Source organism: Micromys minutus (genome assembly GCF_963924665.1).
Source record: "Micromys minutus genome assembly, chromosome: 27".
NCBI classification, from domain to species: domain Eukaryota; kingdom Metazoa; phylum Chordata; class Mammalia; order Rodentia; family Muridae; genus Micromys; species Micromys minutus.
The window spans coordinates 34,421,474-34,444,862 of NC_137962.1; the positions used below are offsets into that span (position 1 = coordinate 34,421,474).

General features: G+C 50.0%; 2 protein-coding genes across 4 annotated transcripts in view; both read right to left on the reverse strand.

The window, feature by feature from the left end:
• The window catches only part of ARHGAP8 (Rho GTPase activating protein 8), a gene marked incomplete at its 3' end in the record, with an annotated part of 43,490 nt that extends 37,047 nt beyond the window's left edge, over nucleotides 1-6,443 (reverse strand). Inside the window, exon 1 of the mRNA XM_080939730.1 lies at nucleotides 6,377-6,443. The remainder of the gene's footprint in view (nucleotides 1-6,376) is intronic.
• Nucleotides 6,444-20,963: 14,520 nt separating this feature from the next.
• Nucleotides 20,964-23,389, reverse strand: part of PRR5 (proline rich 5) — a 38,365-nt gene continuing 35,939 nt past the window's right edge. For all 3 annotated transcript variants that reach the window (XM_080938868.1, XM_080938869.1, XM_080938867.1), the window contains 2 exons: nucleotides 23,001-23,136; nucleotides 20,964-21,806 (listed from right to left, as the gene is read on the reverse strand). In XM_080938868.1, coding sequence (XP_080794994.1) covers nucleotides 21,337-21,806; nucleotides 23,001-23,136 — 606 coding nt within the window. In that variant the 3' untranslated portion in view covers nucleotides 20,964-21,336. The remainder of the gene's footprint in view (nucleotides 21,807-23,000; nucleotides 23,137-23,389) is intronic.

Consider the following 23,389-nt stretch of genomic DNA (forward strand, 5'->3'; position numbering starts at 1 on the left):
CCCAACCCCTTGGAGGAGTAAAGTTTCACAGCCGCTCAAGAGCACACCCGCCCCCATCCCCCATGCAGGGCCAGCATAGTCAAGGTCCCTCAAACATGCCAAAGTGACAAGTCACATTGCAAACAGAGCCTTTGTCCTGCCTCAGTGCTTCTGAGCCTTAGTCCTGTCTCCCAGCCTGCCTGGCTCTGCCTGTGTCCAGAGTCTCCCCCACGCCCCCACCGTGAGGAAACTTATTCCTATTTCTGGGGGAACCATGGGCATCTATGAGGCTGAGAAGAGCTTCAGTCTTCATCAGCACCAAAGATGAGAACGGGATCCAAGCAGCAGGCATACGATGCAAAACAGATTCCAAACCACCCAAGGGGTCTATTTATAATTCACAGCAAAATGGTTTGTTGCTGTCAAAATGTGTTTGCATATTACACAAACAGACCCTTATAGCAATTATCTTAATGTAGTAGCTACAAATGAGTACCTACTTACTCCGGGCAAATTAATGCAGGGTTTACCTTAAGCAGCACTGCTGGTGGGGAGGAAGTAGGCAGGTGGGGCGCACAGATAAAGAGCTCAGGGAATGTACACACCTCCAGGCTCTCACCAAATTCAGGAGAGGGGCCCCATGCCACCACGCCTAGCCCTCCAAGGCTCAGAAAGAGACATGCACCTCAGACACGCCACAGCTGGGGGCCATTTTTTGTCTCTGCTATGCCTGTCTCTGCTATGCACCTCAGACACACACACACCCTGGCCCGACCCTAGCACCAGACTTGACTTCACAATGCCAACCTGATGTTTCCAGTTTCAGCTTTTTCACATCTTTGGCTTCCCGAAGCCCCATCCCCCACCCATAGGCTGCCCTTCTGGAAACAAGATGGCACCCTTCCACCCCATTCCCTTTTCCTCTAGCTGCATAGGCCTCAGGCATTCGTCAAACATCCCGCTGTGACCACCTCTGTGCTTTGCACAAACTGTCCTTCTTACCTAGAACAGTCAGTCCCACATCAGGTAAAGGACCCATAACCAACTTCAACCCCCATCACTGGCTGAAGTCCAGTCTAGAGTCAAATCTCCTCCTTGGGAGCTCAAATGGGATACTCAGGGACCCAACATTTTGATGTTGACCTTCCCATGTTTAACAGGAGTTAAGTACCATCCCTAACTCTAGTTCCAGGGGATCTTCTGGCCTCTGGGGCATCACACACACACACATACACACATACACACACACACACACACACACACACACACACTAGACATATAGATAAGCAAAACACTCAAACACACACAAAATAAAAAAATAAATACATCTTTAATAGTTAGATAGGGGCTGGAGAAATGGTTCGGTAGTTAGGAACACTTACTGCTCTTACAGAGGACTGACGTTCAGTTCCCAGAGTAGATTACAGCCATCTGTGACTCCAACTCCAGGGGATCCAAAACTGCTCTGGCCTCCTGGGGCACCTGTACTCATGTGCACAAACCCACATATACAGGCACACAAGTACCCACACATCTGTGTGAGGAAAAAATATAAAAATAAAAACTGAAACAGATTTTTTCCCCCGAAGTGAAGAAGTAGAGGGCTGCAGAGATGGCTGGATGTTTGGGAGCTCCAGTTCTTTCAAGGACCTGAACTCGGCTCCCAGCACCCACATCAGTGGCTTACAATTGCCTGGAACTCCAGTTCTAACGATCTGATGTCCTATTCTGGTCTCTGAGGGTTTTGATCAACAGTGTACATGCACTCATGCACACTCGCACTCGCGAGCGCACACACACAGAAAAAAACATAAAACAAATCTTTTTAAAGGTGGAGAAATAAATAAAACCTACTATCATATACACATGCAGAGAGAGAGAGAGAGACAGATAAACAGACAGACAGAAAGAGGAAGAAACACAAAATGAATCTTTTTAAAGATGGAGAAATAAAACTCACTACCACACACACACATGTACACCACACACACACACACACACACACACACACACACACACACACACAAACCCATCTGCCCAGCCTGAGAGACCATTGGCACATTTGCAGAGACCTCCGAGAGGCCAAGACACTAACTCAGAGCTTGTCCTAGGACCCCAGAGTTTCAATTTACTGCAAATCATAAGCCCAGCAAACCCCAGCCCCGGCACCCGGGCACCCGGTCCCTCCAGTGGAGGAAGGGCAAAGTGACTCCTAGAAGTCTCCAGAATCCAGACCGGACTAACCAGTTCCTTCTGAGAGTCCCTGGCCAGCTGAAAGGTCATTTCTCCCAAGGTAGAGCTGGCTGGTCTTCAGCAGGGAAGGATCAGCAACAAGTAGATTCACATTCAATTCATGCAAGGCCACAGACAGAGTGAGCGCTGACAAACATGGCCGCTCAAAAAGCTGTGTGACTGGTTTGAGGCACTCACAAAAATCTACTCATTTTGACCTCTCCATAACTATAAAATGTGAAACTTCACAGGCGAATAAACCAAGGCACAGAGTAACTAGCAATGGATTCAAGGTCACATAGCCTGTGACAGGGTGAGGGGTCCTTATTCCCAGCTGTTAACCACTGCACCGCCTCTACTGCACACACACATTATCCTCCAAGCTTCAAATGGCCTTACAGTGATGCCTATGACAGAGATGAGAAGACAGGGACCCAAAGAACCGACTTAGGGAGAGTCGCTCACCCAGCCCTGCTTCCAGGAACCCAGAAACCTGGATGGAACGGGCTGCCAGAAGTCCCACACAGTAGTCCAGATCCAAGCCTGTCGTTACCCACAGCGGCCACCCAAGAAGCCTCTGGATACCTGTGGGACATCTTCTTCAAGCATCAAATTTAACCGAATAGCAGGGGAAGTTGACTTTCAGCATAAGAGACAGAAAATATGTTTGCACTACCACGCTAACATCGTGACACAGGATAGAATCATCACGTCGTGAAAAGAGAAAAGCGTTCTTCACCCCTGAGGCTTCCTCCCAGATGAGAAACAGAATTCTAGCCCATTCAACATCTGTTTACGGTTTCTACTCCTACCCCGAAACCTTTGACTTTCTAGGGTTTTTCACCCAATACCCCATGTATGGGAAAACATACCCCAAGACCCTTCTGCAACCTTAGTGGTTTTTTTATTTCACTTTACTAGAATATCACCCACCTCCAGAGCCACCTGTAATTTTTACCTAGCAAAGAGAGAGAGGAAAATAATAAAAGGGGAGATTCTTACCAACCTTCTGAGATGTAACGTGAAAGTCAAATTAAAATGGTATATATGGCTAATGTTAAGAAATTTATCAGCTCTCCCTTGAGAAGCCCATACACATGCTTGGCTATAGCTTAATTCTTTCCTTAAACCCCACTATTCTTTGAACCCTGGCGCTTAACATTTATGTAAAAATTTTCCTTTAGAGGACAGTCATGGTGGTGCATAACTTTAATTCCAGCACTCAGAAAGCAAGAGGCAAGAGGATCTCTGTGAGTTCAAGGACAGCCTGACCTACATTGCAAGTTCTGGGACAGCCAGGGATACATAGAGAGACCCTGTCTCAAAGCATCAACAAGAGTCGCTTAGGGACTGGAGAGATGGGAGAGGACTCAAGTTCAGTTCCCAGCACCCATCCCAGGTAGCTCACAACTTCTTAGAACCCAGCCCCAGGGACTCTGATACCCTCCTATGGTCTCCACAGGAACCTGCACAAATGTGCACACACCTACTTTCTATACACACACCACACTCACATTTTTTTTAAACTCCCTCTTCTTTTTTTTTTTTTTTTTTTTTTTTTTTTAAGTTTTTATAATTTGGGCTGGAGCGATGGCTCAGTGGTTAAGAGCACTGACTGCTCTCCCAGAGGTCCTGAGTTCAATTCTCAGCAACCGCACAATGGCTCATGACCATCTATAATGACATCTATAGTGCCCTCTTCTGGCGTGCAGGCATACATGTAAGCAGAACACTGTATACATAATAAACAAATCTTTTTTTTAAAAAAAAAAGTCTTTATAATTTATTTTTGAGATTTATTTCTTATTTTACAAATATAGGTGTTTTGCCTGCACATGCCCATGGAGGTGCCAAGGGGGTGTCTGATCCCCTGGAACTGGAGTTACAAGTGGTTGTGAGCCACTCCATGGGTGCTGGACCCAGGTCCTCTGCAAGAGCAGTGCGTGCTGTTAAAGGCTGTACCATCTCTCCAGCCCTTAGAGAGTCTTTAAAAAACAAAATAGGGGTTGGGGATTTAGCTCAGTGGTAGAGCGCTTGCCTAGCAAGCGCGAGGCCCTGGGTTCGGTCCTCAGCTCTGAAAAAAATAAATAAATAAAAAATAAAAATAAAAACAAACAAACAAACAAAAAAAAAAACCAAAAAACAAACCCTTCATCAGGAAGCCTCCCTTTGTACTGTTTCCTTTTCTTGCGTACCTTCCTTTCTATTGTAACTAACTTCGACCCTGTTTCCCACTGCCTAGTCCTGAAATTCCCTTTTAAGTGGAAGCCATGGACCTCGGGTTTGCCCAAGGTGAGATCTTCCAGAAGTTCCTCCAGCTACTGAGGGTGAGAGTGTTTGTCCGCCTCTCACTAGACGTCTGGAAGGGCAGGTAGTTGCCAGAGGGCTCCCAAACATCTCCAACTTAACCAGCCCACTCCAGCAAAGGTAGATTCCGAGCCTGGCTTTCCATTTGCCAGCACTGAGACCATGGCTCCCCTGCCTCTGTTTCCTCATCTGTAGAATGGGCAGTGCCACTGCCATCCCAGGAGGCTGGTGTGAGTGAGGAACGAGGCAATCAGCATATGAGGATGATCTGACCTCTGTTAGAAAGGGCAGGGCTGGGGAAGAAGGACCGGTGGGCCAACAGAACACTTTGCAGATATAGAGGTTACAAAGAAAGTGGCTGGCTCAAAACCCACTAATCAGTCTAGGTGTCGTGATTCATTTTTATAATGTCGGCTTTTGGAAGGTTGAGGCAGGAGGATTACCTTCAGCTTAAAGCCAGCCTGGGCTAAATAATGAAACCTTCTCTAAAGAAAAGGAAAGAAAAAAAAAAATCAAGCTCTCCCAAAATTCCCATGAAACTCGTGACCAGTGCCTCTATTTTCTCCCATCAGTGAGATGAGGGTGATTCAGGAATTAGGGTGGTTTTCTAGTGTGGTGTGAGTCTAAGGTCAGGCATCTGTAGGTGACAGCTCTTGGCTACACACTGAGACTGGCTTCAAACTACTGTATGGCCAAAGATGGCTTTCTGTCCTCCATCTGATGAAGTCCTGGGATTACAGCCTCAGGCCACCAAACACCTGGTTCCTGTGTCCCAGGGAAACAAACCCAAGGCTTTATGTATGCTAGGAAGAGGTTCTACTAATTTAGCTATATTCTCTTTATCTGAGGCGACCTCTATGCCCATCACTGACCGGCAACTCCCGACCTTACACAGTTCTCCCAAGTTGCACTTCACTAACTGTGAGCTGATCCAAGCACATACCCCAGGACACATCCGTCTGGATCTCTTCTGGATCACCCAGCAACCTACAGGCCACACCCACCTGCCTATCTCCCATTCCATCTAACAGCTTTAGCTGCAGCCTTCTCCGGGAAAGTCCCCACACCCCGTGGCTTTGATCAAGGAGAGCTGATTCTGGGTTCCTGAGAGATGGAACAGACAAGAGGCTGACCTGACCTCTGGGAACAGCTGGACTCAGACTTCAAGTTACCTGCTCCCTCCTCCATCCCGGTTCGGAATGGGGGAAGGGCTTGGCGGGGGCACTCTACAAGGAACACATAAACACATCCGGAAACAACAGAGGCCAACGAAGATTGCCTACTTTCCAAACAGTTGAGAGAACCAAGTTTGCCCAGACTCTTGCCCACAGCGCGCGCACTAGAATCTGCTAGTCCCAGAGCAGAACCTGGGACGGCCAGGCTCTTTCCCCAAGCCAGCCAAAAGAACTAAGGAATGCCACCCCTCCCCCCTGTGGCCTCCACAATTCCCCTAGCAGGGCCCCCCGGCAGCTAGCTACACTGATTGCACCTCCCTCCTAAGAATTCTCAAATTCTCGGGAGGCCTTTGCTAGGTTTGGGAAAGCGAAAGAAAGCCTTACCTAAGTAGGTACTTCCCAGGCTCACGGCCTTAAAATCCTGGGAGTTGCACCCAGTGTGACAAGGTGACCAGACAGACCCCAGCCTCGGGCCCCAAGTGCAGTGTTGCCATCTGTTGGGCGGGAATGATGCCACCATGATATGCTCAGGTCTGATGCGAGTGCCGTTGGTGACCCTGGGAACCCAACCCGGGTTGGAAGGAGGGCAGGGAGCACAGAAAGCCAGGACAAGGTGGGGAGTGGAGGAACACTCAGGAGAAGTTGAGGCGGGAAGAGGCCGGGACCAAAGACGGGGGACTCACCGGACCACCGAGCACTTTCACCTGGTCTCTGCAACTCCAGCCACTCACCTGGCCAGCCCCCGGGCGGGCCCCTTCCCGACGGGCTCCGCCCAACGTCGGAGCGCTCAGCCGGGAGTCCCCAGGGTGGGCGGGACTAGGGTAGGTGGTTCTAGCTCTAGGCGGGAGGGAGCTGAGGGACATTGGCCCAGTGTCGCCTCCTCATCCGCTGCCAGCCCTCACACTTACCCGCATTTGAGATGCGCCTTGGAGAGATGAGAAACCGGAGATCTGTGCTGAGTTGGAAAACACAGCCCGCGTCCCCAAGCCTGACCCAGGTGCGGGTATGAGGCTCTATCTGCTGCCTCTGCCCTTGGAATGTCAGTATGTCGCTGTCCCTGCCCTTCTGAGTCTCTAGCCCTTTGTCGCAGCACGAAGTTGGGACTGGAGACTCAGAACCACTCCCACACCCCTTTGACTTGCCTCCAGGCACAAAGAGGCCTTGGTGTTCTAGGGAGAGCAGACCAGAGGTGGAGGCATGTGGGTGGCTTTACCAGAGCATGTACTTCTGCCTCTAAACTTTCTGACGTCATGCTGGGCCTGCACCTCTTTCTGCCTGCACCTCATCTCCTGCATCCACTTGCTGTCCACCAACCTTGATAATCTCAGCTCTCACCCTAACCCCATGTTCAGGCTCCTAGCTGTCTGCTGGATACCCAGCCTATGGAGCAACACACTCATGGACTCCCAACTTCTTCTCATCTCATTCTTCCAATGGTAGTTCATCTCACACTATATGTGTGGTCCACTCTCAAGCCCCAGTAGCCCCAACAAAGTATGTCATTGTACCATATGTTGACCCCAGGGGTCCAAAGGGGACTGAACCTGGGTCGGAAGGAAGGCAGGGGGCGCAGAAAGTAGGGACAAAGTGGGGAGTGGAGTCAAATTGGTGATCTCCTGTCCTCACAGGCCCATTTGTCCCCATGCAGGGTCAGGGGCCCCTTCTGAGGGTCCTCACATGGAACCCCACTTGAAGTTTTTCCAGTAGATGAGGCAGCCCCATAACCTGCATGAAGGGAACATGGTCCTGGGGACATTTGTAGAGCAGCTAAGACAGTATTGACATCACTCACCTCTAGAGGGTGTTGTGACTTCAGAGGACAATCAATATAAGCCACCACCTCCAGCTTCTGGAAGTAACTGGGTCTCAGCCAAGCATCACAGGCCACCACAGAGGGCAGGCCCCTCCGGTGGATCTGTTGGACCTTGCTGGATGAAGAAGAGAAAATACAGTTTGCTGTGTCTACCACCCCCATCCTAGTGTGGGAAGCTTGGCTCATTGTGGGAGCAAGCGAGAACCATTCCCATCATCCTTTGCTGAACACACAGCTGAAGCCCTGTAACAGAAGACAGCTTAATGGCTTAACGAGCAGGTAGCATGCATGATTTCTTCCTGTAAGGTTTGGATGTTTTCCTGTGTATTTTTATTTTGTGTGTATGGATGTTTTGCCTTCATGTATGCCCATATACCACAGGCATGCAGTGCCCGTGGAAGTCAGAAGAGGGCATCTGATCCCCCCCGGAACTGGAGTTACAGAGGGCAGGGTCAAGAACTGTCCTGTGGATGCTGAAACTGAATCTGAGTCCATCTTCATGATTGCGCTCTTAGTCACCCGAGCCATTTCTTCAGTCACACTGCATGTAAGTTTTACAGGATATGGAGAAACTTCACAAGGAAAGGAGGACCCAGAGAGACCGGCACATTGTGTGTTTTAATGCTTGGGTTTTAGGAAGGGTATTAGTCATGGAGGAACATGATAGGAAGGCAAAAGGTTATGTCCTAACTGTAATAAGCTGGGGGAAGTCAACCCCTCCCAGTCAGACCTCTCTGGAAGCACACCACAGCCAGGCCCACGAGACCATCTCCCAGGCTGAACCTTAACCCTTTAAACTACCACAGCTTCTTCCTGCGTCGGTTTTCCCAAGGGTCATGTTTGTGGGCAGGTAGCACGGGTAAGGACTTGAGTCTGTGGTTAACACGGTTCATTCCCCAGATCAAACCTGCCTGTGGCCTCTCTTACCTTAGCTGCAGGCACCCAAACCATCTATGATGGTTTGAGAGTTTTCTATTCCATAGGATTCAGAGCATCCTGGTGGAAAAAATCAACCTTTTTTATGTTTTCCCGGCAAGACCAGGGATTGAAGCCAGCGTCTCGCACATGCGCAGAAAGCTATGCTACCGCTGCTCTGGCTTTTTATCCAAGTTGTCAAATTGTTGCCTTTTGACAACACTAGCAGTATAGGGGGCGGGGTGGGGTTATCCTAGGAGAAACCTCTGATTGACTGAGTCTAACATACACTGTTTTATTCAGGGCTCTCTAGAGGAACAGAATTGATTGAATATCTCTCTCTCTCTCTCTCTCTCTCTCTCTCTCTCTCTCTCTCTCTGTGTGTGTGTGTGTGTGTGTGTACTTTACAGGCTGTGGTCCAATTAGTCCGACAATGGCTCTTTATCAGCAGAAGGTCCAACAATCCAGTAGCTCTACAGCCCATGAGGTTGAATGTCTCAGCTGGTCTTCAGTATGCACTGGAATCCCAAAGAAGCTCTAAGGCCAGCGAAGAACTGGGCTTGCCAGAGAGAGCAAACAGGCAGAGAGTAAGCTCCTTCTTCCATGTCCTTTTCACAGGTGACTACCCAAAGTTATGGCCCAGATTACACGTAGATGCTCCAACCTCAAAAGATCTGTATTAAAAATGGGTCTTCCCCACTTTAAACAAAACAAAAACAAACAAGCAAACAATCCTGAAGCTAGAGAGATGGCTTAGTAGTTAAGAGCACTGGCTGTTTTCCTAGAGGACCCAGGTTCAATTCCCAGAACCCCCATGGAGCTCACACCTGTTTGTAACATTAGTTCCAGGGGCTCTGACACCCTCACAAAGTCATGCATGCCGCCAAAACATAAATAAATAAATAAAAATCTAAAAGAGAAAAAAAAAATCTCTCACAGCTGTGCCCAGCCCTTTGGATTTTAGTTAACTACACATTAGTCAAACTGACAACCAGAATAGTTAATTCCAGACAGCCAAGATGACAACCGAGAATAGCCGTCTCACACACAGGTGGGTCATGCAGCTAAGACTGGCCACTGGTTTTGGTGAAGATAACCATGAAGTCACCAAATATGTGTTCATAGAAAGGGGCAGCAGTGACCTGTGCTAAGCAGAGGCCGGTATGAGTCTGCTTGCTCAGTGTTCCTGCACATAGTAGGACTGCCTCTGTACAGTAGGTGGTGGGGTGATTTCCTTCAAATTCCCTCAGTCTTCTCACAGCTGCCTCCTCCTGGGAAGACAGTTTGCAATCATTTTGGCATGTGAGCCTGTCAACCAACACAGCTTGGAATGATATCTAACATCTTCCTTCTCACAGAGGACTCAGGGTGGCAGGAGGGAAAAAAAGAAAAAGAAAAAAAGGCTTAATCTTTTCGATTTAGTTATTGATTCACTGATTTATGCTATGCTACACACACGTATGTCAGGGTGTGTGTGTAGAGGTCAGAGGACAACCCTCTGGGGGTCAGTTTTCTACTTCTGCCAGGTGGGCTTTCGTGTGTGCACACAACACACACACATACTAAGCCAGCCATCTAGAGTGGCTGCATAGCTGGGGACAAAGTTGTGTGTGCGCTGCTGTGGACGCAAGAAGGCAGAGGCCAGGAAAGGAGCTGCAAGCCAGGCGCCCTTCCCTTTCTTTCTTCCCCAGTAGCCAGCCAGTTGGTCTTTCCCTTTTGCATCTATAATGAGAACTCAGCATTTCAAAGACTGAGCAATAAAACACGGAAGGACGGTAATGGGAAATGAAGAGCGACCTCAGGATAGCGTCTCTACTGGCTTTATTAAATTTGTTCTTGCAGATGTTTATGAAGTCGGAGGCTTCGGTTTTCCCCCAGCAGCAAATTCTAAGTTAATGAGCATGCCTGGGTGGAGAGCTGGAGCCGGGAGAAAGACCCGGCCACCAGCAGAGGTCCTGGATTTCCTGTTTGTGTTCTCTCCAGCCGCTCGCGCTCGCCGAGGCCAGCTGCAGGAGTTGCAGCCTTCCAGGAAACCTGCATTTCCGTGAAGGCTGACGCATGGGGACAGGCAGGCAGAAAGGAATCTGGGCGGCTTCCAGCCACTCCCTCTGCTGGCTAAACCACCGTAATCCACTGGTTAAGGGCCTGCTTTCAGGGATAGCCCAGTACAGAGACAGTGTCATGCTCCTGTTTCAGAACAGAGTCTGGTCTGACATCACATGTCACATCTCCACTGTGTTCTGTGGGACACTATGGCCCAGCGTGGAAACCTGGTGCTCCCCTGCCACCGCCATCCCCCCCACCCCCCACAGCTCTGGATATCCTACTGACTAAAACAGTTATTACCTCTAAGGGAATAAGCATTTATTCTGGAGCCAAATATGCATGACGCCAACGTGGTATGGTTGGTGTGAATTTCTTAGTGACAGATGAAAGAAAGTCAGAAATCAACTTCTCAAATACAATGGTGGGAACATCAGGCAGGCAAGTTCCACACAGGTGGGTAATCATTGCTTAGACCTCAGATGCTGTCTGATGATGTTCTTAGCTTCTAGGTTATGGGAGGATAGGGATCTCTTAAGACATCCTCAAAGGTCTCACGGGATAGTCAGAAAAGGAGGGCAAAGAATGGCTATCCAGGGGTTAGAGATAGCACCAGATAATTTGGCTTGCCATCTGCAACATTCCAACCTCTTCCCAATCAAGTGACTTGGCCTTCATATCTGCTTGACAGAGGCACGGCCACCGGTGTCCCAGGCTGGTGCCCCAGTTCCTCAAATGCCTGTGCTATCAAAGAGTCCCCACCTGGTAGACCTCTGTCTTAGTTTAAGTTTCTCCTGCTGTGATAAACACCATGACCTAAAGCAACTTGGGAAGAGAAGGGTTTGTTTCAGCTCATGCATCCTGATCACAATCCATCAGGGGGTCAGAGCTGAAACTGAGGCAGAAGCTGATGCAGACACCATGGAGGAAACTGCTCAGTGGCTTGCTCCTCTTGGTTTTTTACACCATCTAGGGCCATCCGTCCAGAGGTGGCACCACCCACAGTTGCCTGGACCCTCCCGCACTAACCATCAATCAAGAAAATGTCCCACAGGCTTGCCCACAGTTCAATCACATGGGGGCATTTTTTTCCAATTGAGGTTCCCTTTTCTCAGACAACACTAGCTGTGTCAAGTTGGCATAAAACTAACCAGACACCCTCATGGATGGACAGTGACTTAACAACTAGTTAACCCAGGCTCCTTTGTCATCAGAGCATGGGCAGTGACACACTCCACCATGATGGGGTACACTCTAAGAGAGAGGGCTAACTGGGAAAACCTTGTGTCACTAGGACCACTGTGTCCAGCATGGCTGTTTGTGCATGTGTGTGTGTACATGTGTGTGTGTGTGTGTGTGTGTGTGTGTGTGTTGTTAAACACACAGTTGTCTCTTCCAAGAGAGAGATATATTTATAACGTATTTTCTAGCCAGAAAATGTCTGACTGGGAGACATTTTTTATATCCTGGTGACCTTTGTATGTCCCGGCCTTCCTCCCCAAGACCCTTATCTTGAGCTTGTTTTCTCAGTTAATATCTTACAGAAGATGTTACTTGTGCTTTAAAAAGGGTTTCAATGTTGCTATGTCCTAAGCTTTGTGGTGCACACGGAATTGAGTTAGTCATTGTCTAGAAACTCTTCACCAAATCATGCAAGGCTTTAATATGCCTAAAATAAATCACTTGAGCTCAGACTCTCCAACTATGAACCAACACTGGCTACAGAGCTGAACTGAACTGCTTTCTTGCTTCTCTCAGATCAGCTGTGGTGTTTGCAGAGGCCCCTTCGGGGACGATAGAGCACACAACGGTGACAGGCTGACTTGGGACCTTCTGGACACAGCTGCTGTGGCTGTCCATCTTGGATCAGTATGACGGGAGTCTCCCTGTTGGGTGGGCGTCTCCTGGGATGTAGATTCTCCTTTGGGGTGGAGTCTCCTGTGGGTTGCTGTCATAGGCACTGCTTTGCCCTTAGGCCCACTCTGCTGTGGTAGGGTAGGTTTTGGACACTGTTCCTGGAAGCTAAACTTAAGTCTGGCTCCCCACTCCCGGCAGCTAGAAAAAGCTCCCACCACCAGGCCATCAGCATTGCTTCATCCACAGGCTATTCAGTGACTCACAGGTAAGTCCCTCATCAGCATCCCCATGTTGTCCTTATCCCCACCAAACACAGGCTGAGGAGAGTCCCAGAGGGTCTTGGGATGAGAAAAACTTTCTGCAGATAACATGCGTGGTTCTTTACTTTTAAAAAATATTACATTTGTGCTTTGTGAATTTCCCATCATGCACCTCATTTCTGTTCATCTCCTCAGCCCCTCCTATCTGCCCTTTGCCCTTGCAACCTCCACTCCAAAATAAAATACCCAAACAAAAAGCATAGAAAACATCTCACTGTGGAAACTGAAGCATTAACAGCATATCCCAGAGTCCATCCCTCTGTCCACACATCTTTACTGGCAAATGGTTTGAGGTCTCTGGCTTTTGTGACATCATCAATGTTGGTGTCACAGAATTGGGACTCCTCGAGGTTATCTTGTTGTTACTCACAGAGATCCTACAGCTTTAGGATAGCAGGACTGGCCCTTTCATGCATCCCAACCATTCGAAGATGATGCAGTTTTTAGGGTGGGGCAATTCAGAGCCCTGTATCTGGGCCTGGGTGGTAGCTGAGTTAGCTCTCCTTTATCAGCACAACCAGATTGAGCTCCCCAGCACTGGTCCAGCTAGGACCCACTACAAGTAGCAAAGCTGGGGTGGGGGAGGGTATCACCCCCATCCCCACTCCCACACCACCTCACGACAGACAAGTGTCAGGGTCAGTTCTCCCGTGCTTTTGCAGTTGGGGCCAGCTCACCTGTGCCTCCTCCACCACAGCCCTACAGTGCTGCCCATACAAGGTGCAAGGTCTGCTCTCCTGAGTGCTGCGTCAGGTGAGGGGCAGGGCCAGCTCATCCATGCTCACGACCCCAGGACCAGTGCTCCTGACTGATGCAGGTGCTGAGGGATGGGGGTGGCCGTCACCCCAGCACCCGTGCCATCACACAGATGGCCCCAGGTAGCAGGGCTGGCCACTCACAATAGACTACTCCTCTCCATTCTGGAGTCTCCAGGCATATCTTTATACAGTGCTCCAGCTTCCCCATTTCTCTTTCTCTCCCATCTGATATTGTGGTGGCTCCCACCGTAGGCTGGCCACACAGCTGGTGGGCCCCTGGGTGACATCTTCCATCTGGGCTGTGTGGCATGGTGGCAGCTGTCTATGACCCACCTGTACCCGTGCACTGGAGGGCAAGTGTGGGGAGCCATGGCAGTCCACAGGTCTCTGTCTTCCTCTTCCTGACCTGCTCTGCCTCGAATCGATTTGATTTGATTTTTATGTGTCCTGTGCATAAGACAGTTTGCCCCCCCCCAAGCCAGAGATATCAAGCTAGAATGAACAAAGGACAGCCATCTGCTCTGTCCCCGACTGAAGTAAGAACACCATCAACGAAGTGTCTCTTTGCCCATTGCCAGGGGAGGGGGGCCATGCTTTACATTTTTATAGCCTTTTACAGCTGGTTAGAAAGCCAGCGGCTTTAGTATTGAGCCCTTATCTCCTGCATCTCAAAGCCCACTAAGGACCCATCTGCAGTTGAAGGAGGTCTTTTGCGCAGTGGCCATTTGTGTGGCTTTATAACCCCATAGTCCTGCTCTGTATGTGAGTCATAGGCACAGAGAAGTAGAGAAAAGTCACCGGAGCACGGTGTCATATCCGCAAAGTGACCTTGAGGACACTGGGGACAGAGGGGCATGGTGTAGTATTCCTTCATCAGCTTTCTCCCCATCTGGGAACCCCATGAGCCTCTGGAGTCCTGGGAAGTGTACCCAGATGACAGCACCCTGTAACTTTAATGTTTTAAAAACCTATTTCTAATGTTTTTTTTTAAAGGCTTATTTATTTTATGTACATGAGTACACTGTTGCTGTCTTCAGACACACCAGACGAGGGCATCAGATCCCATTACAGATGGCTGTGAGCCACCATGTGGTTGCTGGGAATTGAACTCAGGATCTTTGGAAGAGCAGCCCATGCCCTTAACCACTGAGCCATTATCTCCAGCCCCCTAAAACCTATTTTTAACATAGCCCACCACCCACCAGAGGTAGTGGAAAAGAAAGGTCGGGGAGACATAGACCTGTTTAGAAAAGTTCTTTGGAAATCGGCAGTTTAGCTCACAGGTTGCAGCAGCAGCTCAATCCACTCTCGAGCACTGTCACGGAAACGCCAGCAGTCCAGTTCAGTCCAGTCCAGTCCAGTCCAGAAGGGATAGTAAAGGTGAATGAGCAGCGGGGGGGGGGGGGGGGGTCACAACCTGGCAGAGACAGCCAGGCCTCAGCCTCCCCTCAGCAGGAGGGACCAGGAAGAATTCTGGTTGTGCCTCCCTTTTATATCCTCCAAACATCTCCTGTCCTCCACAGGTCTTGCCTCAGAGCGTGCCTCTGCCTCAGCTGACATCGCCGTGGAATCAGTCCGAGTCCACGGAAGCGGCAAGAAACCGCAGCACGCCACCACAAGGTTTTTGATGTGTTTCTATGGAGTCCTGACGCGTGCAGCGTACAGTGTAGGGTGGACAAACACGTGTGCTGTACGGAAGCACCCCTTCATCACGTGTCCTTTCACGTGCCTGCTTTAGCAGAGCATCCTCTCTCCTGTGTCTGCCTCAGCCAAACTTTCCTTCACGAGTCTGCCTTAGCCTTTGACACCTGTGTCCACTTCAGGAAAACCCTTCCTCACCTGTTTGCTCCAGCAAACCACCATCCAGTACAACATATCCATAGTGTTAGTTGTGTGTGATCATCTAACCTGTGTTTCATAGATCTGCGAGGGGCTACTGCTGCTGTGTGGCTCTCTATCTTGTAGGGTCCCCGTTTCTGTCTCTGTCTCTCCCCCTCCCCTAACAAATGTTGTCTTTCAGAAAGGTGTAGTCGAGGTCACTGAGAGGGTGAGGTTCACGAGACCTCTCACCTCTGTCCCTCCCTCTTTCTTTTTCTAGCTCTTCTTTCTTTACCACTTGGGCACAGAACCTTATCACACTCCATTCCCTGCCCCTTGGTGCTTGCAGCTCGTGGAATGATGCAGGGTTGTTATCAGTACGGGTCTTTAATCCCAGCACTTGGAAGGCAGAGGCAGGAGAATCTCTGCGTTCTAGGCCAGCTGGTCTACAGCCAGGACTACACAGAGAAACCCTGTCTCCAAAAGCCAAAATAATCATAATGATAAAAAAATGTACCAGTTAATCCAATGCCCCAGCCTCTGTGCCTTTTGTGCCCCCCAAGCTGCACCTCCTGAGCCTAGAATAGAACTTTCCTGAATCTGTGGTCATTTTAGTGGTGCCCAGAAGCAATGGAGATACTCAGGGACAGTGGGCCAGAGCTGAGAAGTCACAGACCCTCTCTATCCTCACCTCCCCCAAGGGGGGACAGTATGTGTGAACAGTGCTGAGACTCCAGCCACTGTCCCGTTGTCATTGTAGAGACAGGACAGAGAGGCTTCTCACAGTGAGGGTGGGAAGAGCCCTGGAGCTTCAGGAAGTAGGTTGCCAGGTCCTTGGAAGATGTTTCAAAGGTTTTGAGAATAATGGTGGGGCCCAGTTTTTCCCTCTCCTAGGCTGTGGCACTCCAAGAGCTGAGGATGCAGGTAGAGTGTTGGGAAGGGCACTTTGGAGGTACAATCCTGTGCCCTGACAGAATGTTCATGCAGGAGAGCACACCTCTGTGAAGGAATGACCTTCAACACCAAAGTGGCTTTCATCCCAAAGGGCATTGGGGAACAGTACAGAACTGGGGACAAAGGGGTACTGTTCCTTAATCCCTGTCTGTGACATCTGGGCCAGGCTGCTGAGGGTTGGATGCAGGAGCCATAGGAAGTATGGTGACCAGACTTAGGACAGGTTGGGGACAGAGGACTCTGGGTAATAAGGCCCTAGGTCCTAGAATGTGTGGGTGCGAGGGAGAAGCCAGTCAGGAAGCTTGACTCTCACACTAACACTAACCAGGGCCCCATATGAGGCCATGACATACCTCAATTTCCCATTAGCCATGCTGAGGCTCATGACCTTGGGCCACCTCTGCCTCTAAGCAGCAGGAGATAAGGCCCAGGTGTCTGATAATTGGATGGGAATGTGATTAAAAAAAAAAAAACCCAAAAAACAAAAAACAGGGTTGGAGAGATTGGTTAACATCACTGACTGCTCTTCTAGAGGTCCTGAGTTCAAATCTCAGCAACCACATGGTGGCTCACAACCATCTGTAATGAGATATGATGCCCTCTTCTGATGTGTCTGAAGATAGCTACAGTGTCTCTCTCTCTGTGTGTGTGTAATATATATTACATATACATATTTTTATATAATAAATCTTAAAAAGAAACAATAAGGTTCAGTAGGCTTATACCTTTAATCCCACCCAGCACTCAAGCAGTAGAGGCAGGGGGAGGGGGGGTCCCTGTTACTTAGAAACCAGCCTGGTCTACACAGTGAGAGTTCCAGGCCAGCCAGAGATACATAATGAGACCTTGTCTCAAAAAAAAAAAAAACAAAACAAAACAAAACAAAACAAAAACAAAAACAAAAAAAAACAAAAAAAACAAAAAAAAAAAAAAAAAAAAAAAGACATGGTCTACATAATCTAGGCTAGCCTCGAATTCAATAGGTAGCTAAGGATGACTTTGAACTCTGACCCTCATTATGAGTGCTGGGATTAGATGTGAATCACCATATGATTGAACCCAGGGCCTTGTGCATACTCGGTAAGTACTCTACCCACTGATCCACATCTTCAGCCTTAAGCAACAGCATCTGCATCAGCAAAGTCTAGAGACAGGGACAGAGCCAAAGGCTTGGCTTGCTATCGGTGAGCCCTACCCTGACATTTCAAATTCCACCATCCATGTTAAGAAAAATGGATACACATTTTTCTACAAGAGTTTAAAGGCCATGACAGCATCCTCTCCACAGAAGGACTGTCCCAGAAGCCTTTGGGAGTTAGCACAGAACAAGGCAAGAGCCCTGGAGATGAAATGTCATAAAAGCCTTACAGAGTAGTGTAATCAAGGGTCACTCCAGTTGAATACATGTTTCCAATGTCATTTGTTGTTTGGGGACATTGTTTCATCATGTGACTCGAGCTGGCTTAGAACTGGCTATGTAGACCAGGCTGTCCTTGAACTCACAGTGATCCACCTGCCTTGGTCTCCCAAGCACTGGGATTAAAGGCAAGTCCCTTCATACCCCACTCAACATAAAAAAAAAGTAAAAATCCCCAACAGCTGTTTCCTGTGGGTTCCCTATGTCCTCTGCCCCCACCCCACCCAACACACAAGAAAGTGGATTAGGGTTCAGACTTGATGGCCAATAGGTAGGGCCTGGTGTCCCTTCCCATGACAGTTGGCAGTGTGTGACTGCTGATCAGTTAGTGGGGCTTGTCAATTGTGACAAGCACCTGCCTCCCAACCCTACTGGTGGCAGAAACACACATGCACATCTGAAGAGGAAGGTGGGCCCAGGGAACCCATAGAATCAGCCTAGGGCACTGAGAGCCTCCCCACCGTCCCCACACTGGGCTTCCCATGCCCCATGTTGATCTAGTAACTAATAGGACACAGGGCAGGCACTGGGACAGATCGGGGAGCTCAGTGGTAGAAAAATGGAGCTGCCTGAGGGGTGTGGAGGGGGTGACAGACCATGAAACAACTCATTTCAGCCAGCACAAGCCCCATATAGGCTCACAAAACAGGAACTTGGGCTGACTGGCTCAGGGCTCCTTCAAGGAGTTGGCGGGGCACCCCAGCAACGTTTGCATTGTCACATCCTGGTGCACCTGTCTCTGGACACCTGGTGTGTTGGCTATTCTTGGTTGTCAATTTGACTACAACTGGAATTAACTAAAACCCAAGCGGCTGAGTGCAACTGTGAGGTTTGTTGGTTTGGTTTTTTTTCTTCTTTTTTTCTTCTTCTTCTTCTTTCTTAATTAAATCATTTAAAGTGAGAAGACCCATTTTTAATCTGGATCTTTTAAGGTGGCAAGATCTAACTTAACCCGAGCCACAACTTCTGGTAGCAGCCTATTTATGGGACACAGATGAAGGAAGTTTGTTCTTTGCCTGCTTGCCTTCACTCTCGCTGACAAGTCCACTTCTTCTCTGATGTTAGAGCTTACTTCACACACACACACACACACACACACACACACACACACACACCAATTCTCTTCCTCTATCGTTTCTCAACCTGTGGGCCATGACTCCTTTGGAGGCTGAGTGATCCTTTCATAGAGGTCACATATCCTGCATAATTTCCATTATGATCCGAAACAGTAGCAAAATTATAGTTAAGAAGTAGCAACGAAATAATCTTATGGTTGGAGACTGTACTGGCTGGTTTTGTGTCAACTTGACAGGAGCTGGAGTTATCACAGAGAAAGGAGCCTCCATTGAAGAAATGCCTCCATGAGATCCAGCTGTAAGGCATTTTCTCAACTAGTGACCAAGGGGGAAGGGTCCAGCTCATTGTGGGTGGTGCCGTACCTGGGCTGGTAGTCCTGGGTTCTATAAGAAAGCAGGCTGAGCAAGCCAGTAAGTGACATCCCTCCATGGCCTCTCCATCAGCTCCTGCTTCCTGACCTGCTTTAGTTCCAGTCCCAACTTCCTTTGTTGAGAAACAGCAGTGTGGAAGTGTAAGCTGAATAAACCCTTTCCTCCCCAACTTGCTTCTAGAAACCCTAAGACAGGGGTCACCACATCATGAGGACTGACTGCATTAAAGGAGCATTAAGGAAGGTGAGAACCGCCACTCCAGAGAACCCATCACACCTGGTTAACACTGCCCATTCTGCTTACAGTAGACCTGTAGACACAGCGGAACCCTCTACCCATAATTCCACTTCTCGAAGGGGTTCCAGAGTAGTGAGGGTTAAAGATGACTTCCATGGTGTTGAGGGAGGCAGGGTGGCAGAGCTCAGCCAGGTCCCAGGCCTATCTTGCCTCCTTGAGAGCCGGAGGTGATGCTAGCTTCTAGCTTTGAACATTCCTTCCAGATTGAGGTTACCGACTGATGCTCTGCGTGTCTCAAGGCTGGAGTGGCTCTTGCTCCCCCACATCCCTGGGGAGCACTTTTCCAAAGCCTTGTGTGCTGCCCAGTTCTACGTCAACTTGACACAGTCTAGAGTCATCTGAGATGAGCGAACCTCAACTGACAAAATGCTTCATAAAATAGGGCTGCAGGCAAGCCTGTAGGGCATTTTCTTAATGATGAGTGAGGGCCAAGCCTATTGTGGGTGGGGTCATCCCTGGGCTGGTGGTCCTGGGTTTCATAAAATACAGGCTGGTCCTGGTGTGGTGGCGCAGGCCTCTAATCCTAGCACTCAGGAGTCAAGGTAGGCAGATCTCCATGAGTTGGAGGCCAGCCTAGTCTACATGGTGAGTTCCAGAATAGCCAGGGCTATGTAGAGACCCTGTTTCAGAACAAAACAAAGAGAACAGACTGAGCAAGCCATGGAGAGCAAGCAGCAATCCCACAGCCTCCGTATCAGCTCCTGCCTCCAAGTTTTTGCCTTGACATAAGCACAGCACAGTAACCCTAAGATGCTTTGTGAGGTGATGACACGCTTAGAGGTAACACGGAAGCTCAAGCAGGCCATCCCTGGCTGGAACAGGTTGTTTCTCCCACAGGGGAGGGAGCCCTTCCATCCTTGATCTCCCATGGATCCATGAGCACAAAGTAGCTGCTTCCTGGTCCTGTCTATTTTGGAGTCAGATCTGGCCATCCTGCCCCAGGGTCTGTCTGCTTCCCCATTCTCTGTGGACAATCATTTAAGACCCGGGCACTTTGAAGGGTCTTCAAGAGGGGATCGGCATGCAGTTCAGGGGGCTCACACTTCCACTGGCTCTTTAAAGAGGGTCTCAAAGGGACAGAGGCCGACTCCGGGCAAGGCTTGTAAAGCTTTGCTCCTGGGCCAGTGCAGTCCTGGAACAACCCTGCCAATACTCAAGAACATTTATGCCTATTTACCAAGGTCAGGCAGTGGGAGCAGCCCATTTGTGGACCAGGGAGGTCCTGACCACCCTCAGATTCTGGAAAAGCTGGGCTGCCCCTCCCACCTGCTCTGGTCTTCAGCAACCCTCACCAAACAAAGAGCAAGACCAGTAGGTCTCCTGACCCCTTTCCCTCCCTGGCTGCATCGGATCAGTGCCAATGCCTGGGACCCACAGTAGGGTTTGTCTTATACCTAAGTGTCATCCATTAAGGTCTCAGGCTTCCCCTATGTGCTTTCTAGGCCCTTCCATCAAGACAACGTAGTGACATTGGAGCTGAGAATTTGGCCTCAGACCCAGCCTGGGAATGCGCCCTGCAGGGGAGGTCAGGGAGGTGGGGGTCCCAGAAGGACACCAGGGGGCACACTAAAGCCTGGAGCTGTAACTTTATTTCATGCCTTCCTGTTTTGTGGCCACCCAGGGCAGAGGGAGGCAGGCAGGCAGGTCTGCCTGTGGCTTGAGTCCCGTCACTATGAAGGCCAGGCTGGGCTGGCAAAGGCAGAGCCCACTGGTTCACATTTTCCTGGGTAATTTGTGGGCACCGAGGGTGGGGCACAGAAGGGCACATGATGACCCCATCCTCCAGGTGGCTGAGTGCTGATGCTGACTGGGTGTCTCAATCAGTCCTGGGGTGAGCGGGAGGTGGTAGTGGGGGTGGATGGGTTTTCCAACAGACGAGGAGTATAAAGTGACTTGAGGCAGGGGGCTGGCAACGTTAGGAAAGAGTAACAAGTCTCTCACACACACAAACATGGACACGCAAACACACAGGGGCAGTAAAAACATGAACTAACCTCAGGCCATCACACAACACTCGGCCGGCTGCCTGTTGCCTCATAGTCAGACACACTGGAGCGACTACCCCGCCCAAAGTCAATGAATATCCCTTCAGAGTCTGAGTCCACTGACTCTAGGATCTGGTCCACAAGTGTTTCAGGGCTGGAGGTGGGTGGGGAGTCATGGCCCGAGCCCTGTTCGGGGGAATGGGCAGGGGGGTACAGTCTGCTGGGGCAAGGCCCTGAGTGGGGTGTTGGAGAAGACCTGAAGGGCCCCGAAGGGCCCTGGCCAGGAGTGTCCACAAAACCCTGGGGCTCAGGACAAGATGTCATCTCAGAGACTGAGTGTCTGCGGATGCTCGGGCCACCGGCTGCTGTGCCTTCTGCTTCATGCTCAGCCACAGGATTGAGCAGGGGAGTATTGTAGCTTTTGGAGCGCACCACTGGGTTCTTGGCTAGGATATCCCCAGAGCGGGAGCGGCGTAGGAACCGTTTCTCTGCAGGAAAAGAGAATCGTCATACACCATAGGATAGCGGCTGTTGGCCCACAGGTCTGACCATCCAAGTCCCATTGGACTGGTCAAGCATCTAATCCACAAAAGGGTCACCCAAATAAAAGGCTCAGTGACCGATAGCTCTGGACCAGCCCAGCCTGCCTGCTAAGGAGGGGTACAAGCCTCCTGCCTTAGCTGGAGAACTCCCAACCTTGGCCTGGGACCTCAGATGCCCAGGTTCAGATCTGTGAGCTGTCAGTCATGGAGCCGTGTCTTGTTTTCTTCATCTGTGGAAGCCTAAGGATCTTAGGCTCCAGCGCTTTCCTAGGTAAGGCTGGGCACCCGGAGCACAAGCCTGCATGGAAGAGCTGCAGAATGAGGCAGTGCTAGGAAGCAGCTGTGTACAGGCCTCACTTGGCTGTGTAGACCGAGACCAGAGCCAAATTCCATTGGCTAAGTAGAAGGCAGGCTTCTACGCAGGACCCTGCAATACTTAATTGTGTCCATGGGGTGGCACTCCTGAGTACAACAAACTGTGGGAGAGCCTCTCTGGATCAGGAGGGGTTGCCTTTATGGTTGCCAGATTATCTGCTGTCTACAGCCAAGCAGGTCCTGGGAGGTGCGAAGTTCCCCAGTTCTAACTTGTTTGAGCTGGAAGACACCCAGTACTAGTGCTTTATACTCTAGGGAGCAGCCTAGATGACGGGGAACCTTCCAAGTGACCTTATCTGCCCTGTTCCTATGATCCAGTCTGCATCTGCTTCTGCAGCCTCGTGATCACCATGGGTGCTCACTGACCCATCTTTCCTGCTAGACCAAAGCTACGAAGGAAGGCTTGGCTTGGTCTCTGCGCTGGTACACAGCGCGCGCCCAAGCAGCACTGTGGAATGAACAGGGAGGGCAAGGCCGACTCTCTCCGGCCCACTTTCACTGTATCCCTTCCTGAGCCAGTACAGGTATGACATCTTGGGGATGTAGGAGGCTCTCTGCATGGCCAGTCACGATGGAGAGCCATTACTGTTCTAGGGGTTGCCTGGTACCCTCCAACACCCCCTCTATGCTGGGGGTCCAGGTCTACACACTGCAAAGCTAGACAGGTGCATAGGACAGGTTTTCTGTGTGACTGTAGCTAGTCCCTTGTGGGATCCTGGCTTTGCCAATACCGTCACCCCAGCCCCAGCCCCAGGCAGTACCTACCGAGGATACAGGAATGGGTAGAGGGCCCTTCATTGGAGTAGAGGCCATAGGTGCCCAGGTATGGTGACACCACCTTCTGGATCAATGTCTCGAGGCGCAGGTAGTCTTCGGTCACACCCCTGGACTCATGTACTCCCTGCAAGGGAATGGGGGTCGTCACGCGCCCTGGTCCAGCAGCATCTTGTCTTTCCCTCATCTTCCCTGGGTGGAGTTCCAGGCAGGAGGCTGGGAGCCCTTATAGCTGCATGAGGTGATTTACACTAAAGTCACTGAGCCCTGATGTGCTGGGGGCCCTCGATGGTCCTTTGAGAGACAGTTAGTACTACCCAGCAAAGGCTGCTAGCCAGGTTAGCCAGGTTCCCAGCCCAGGATCTTTTTGAGATGTATCC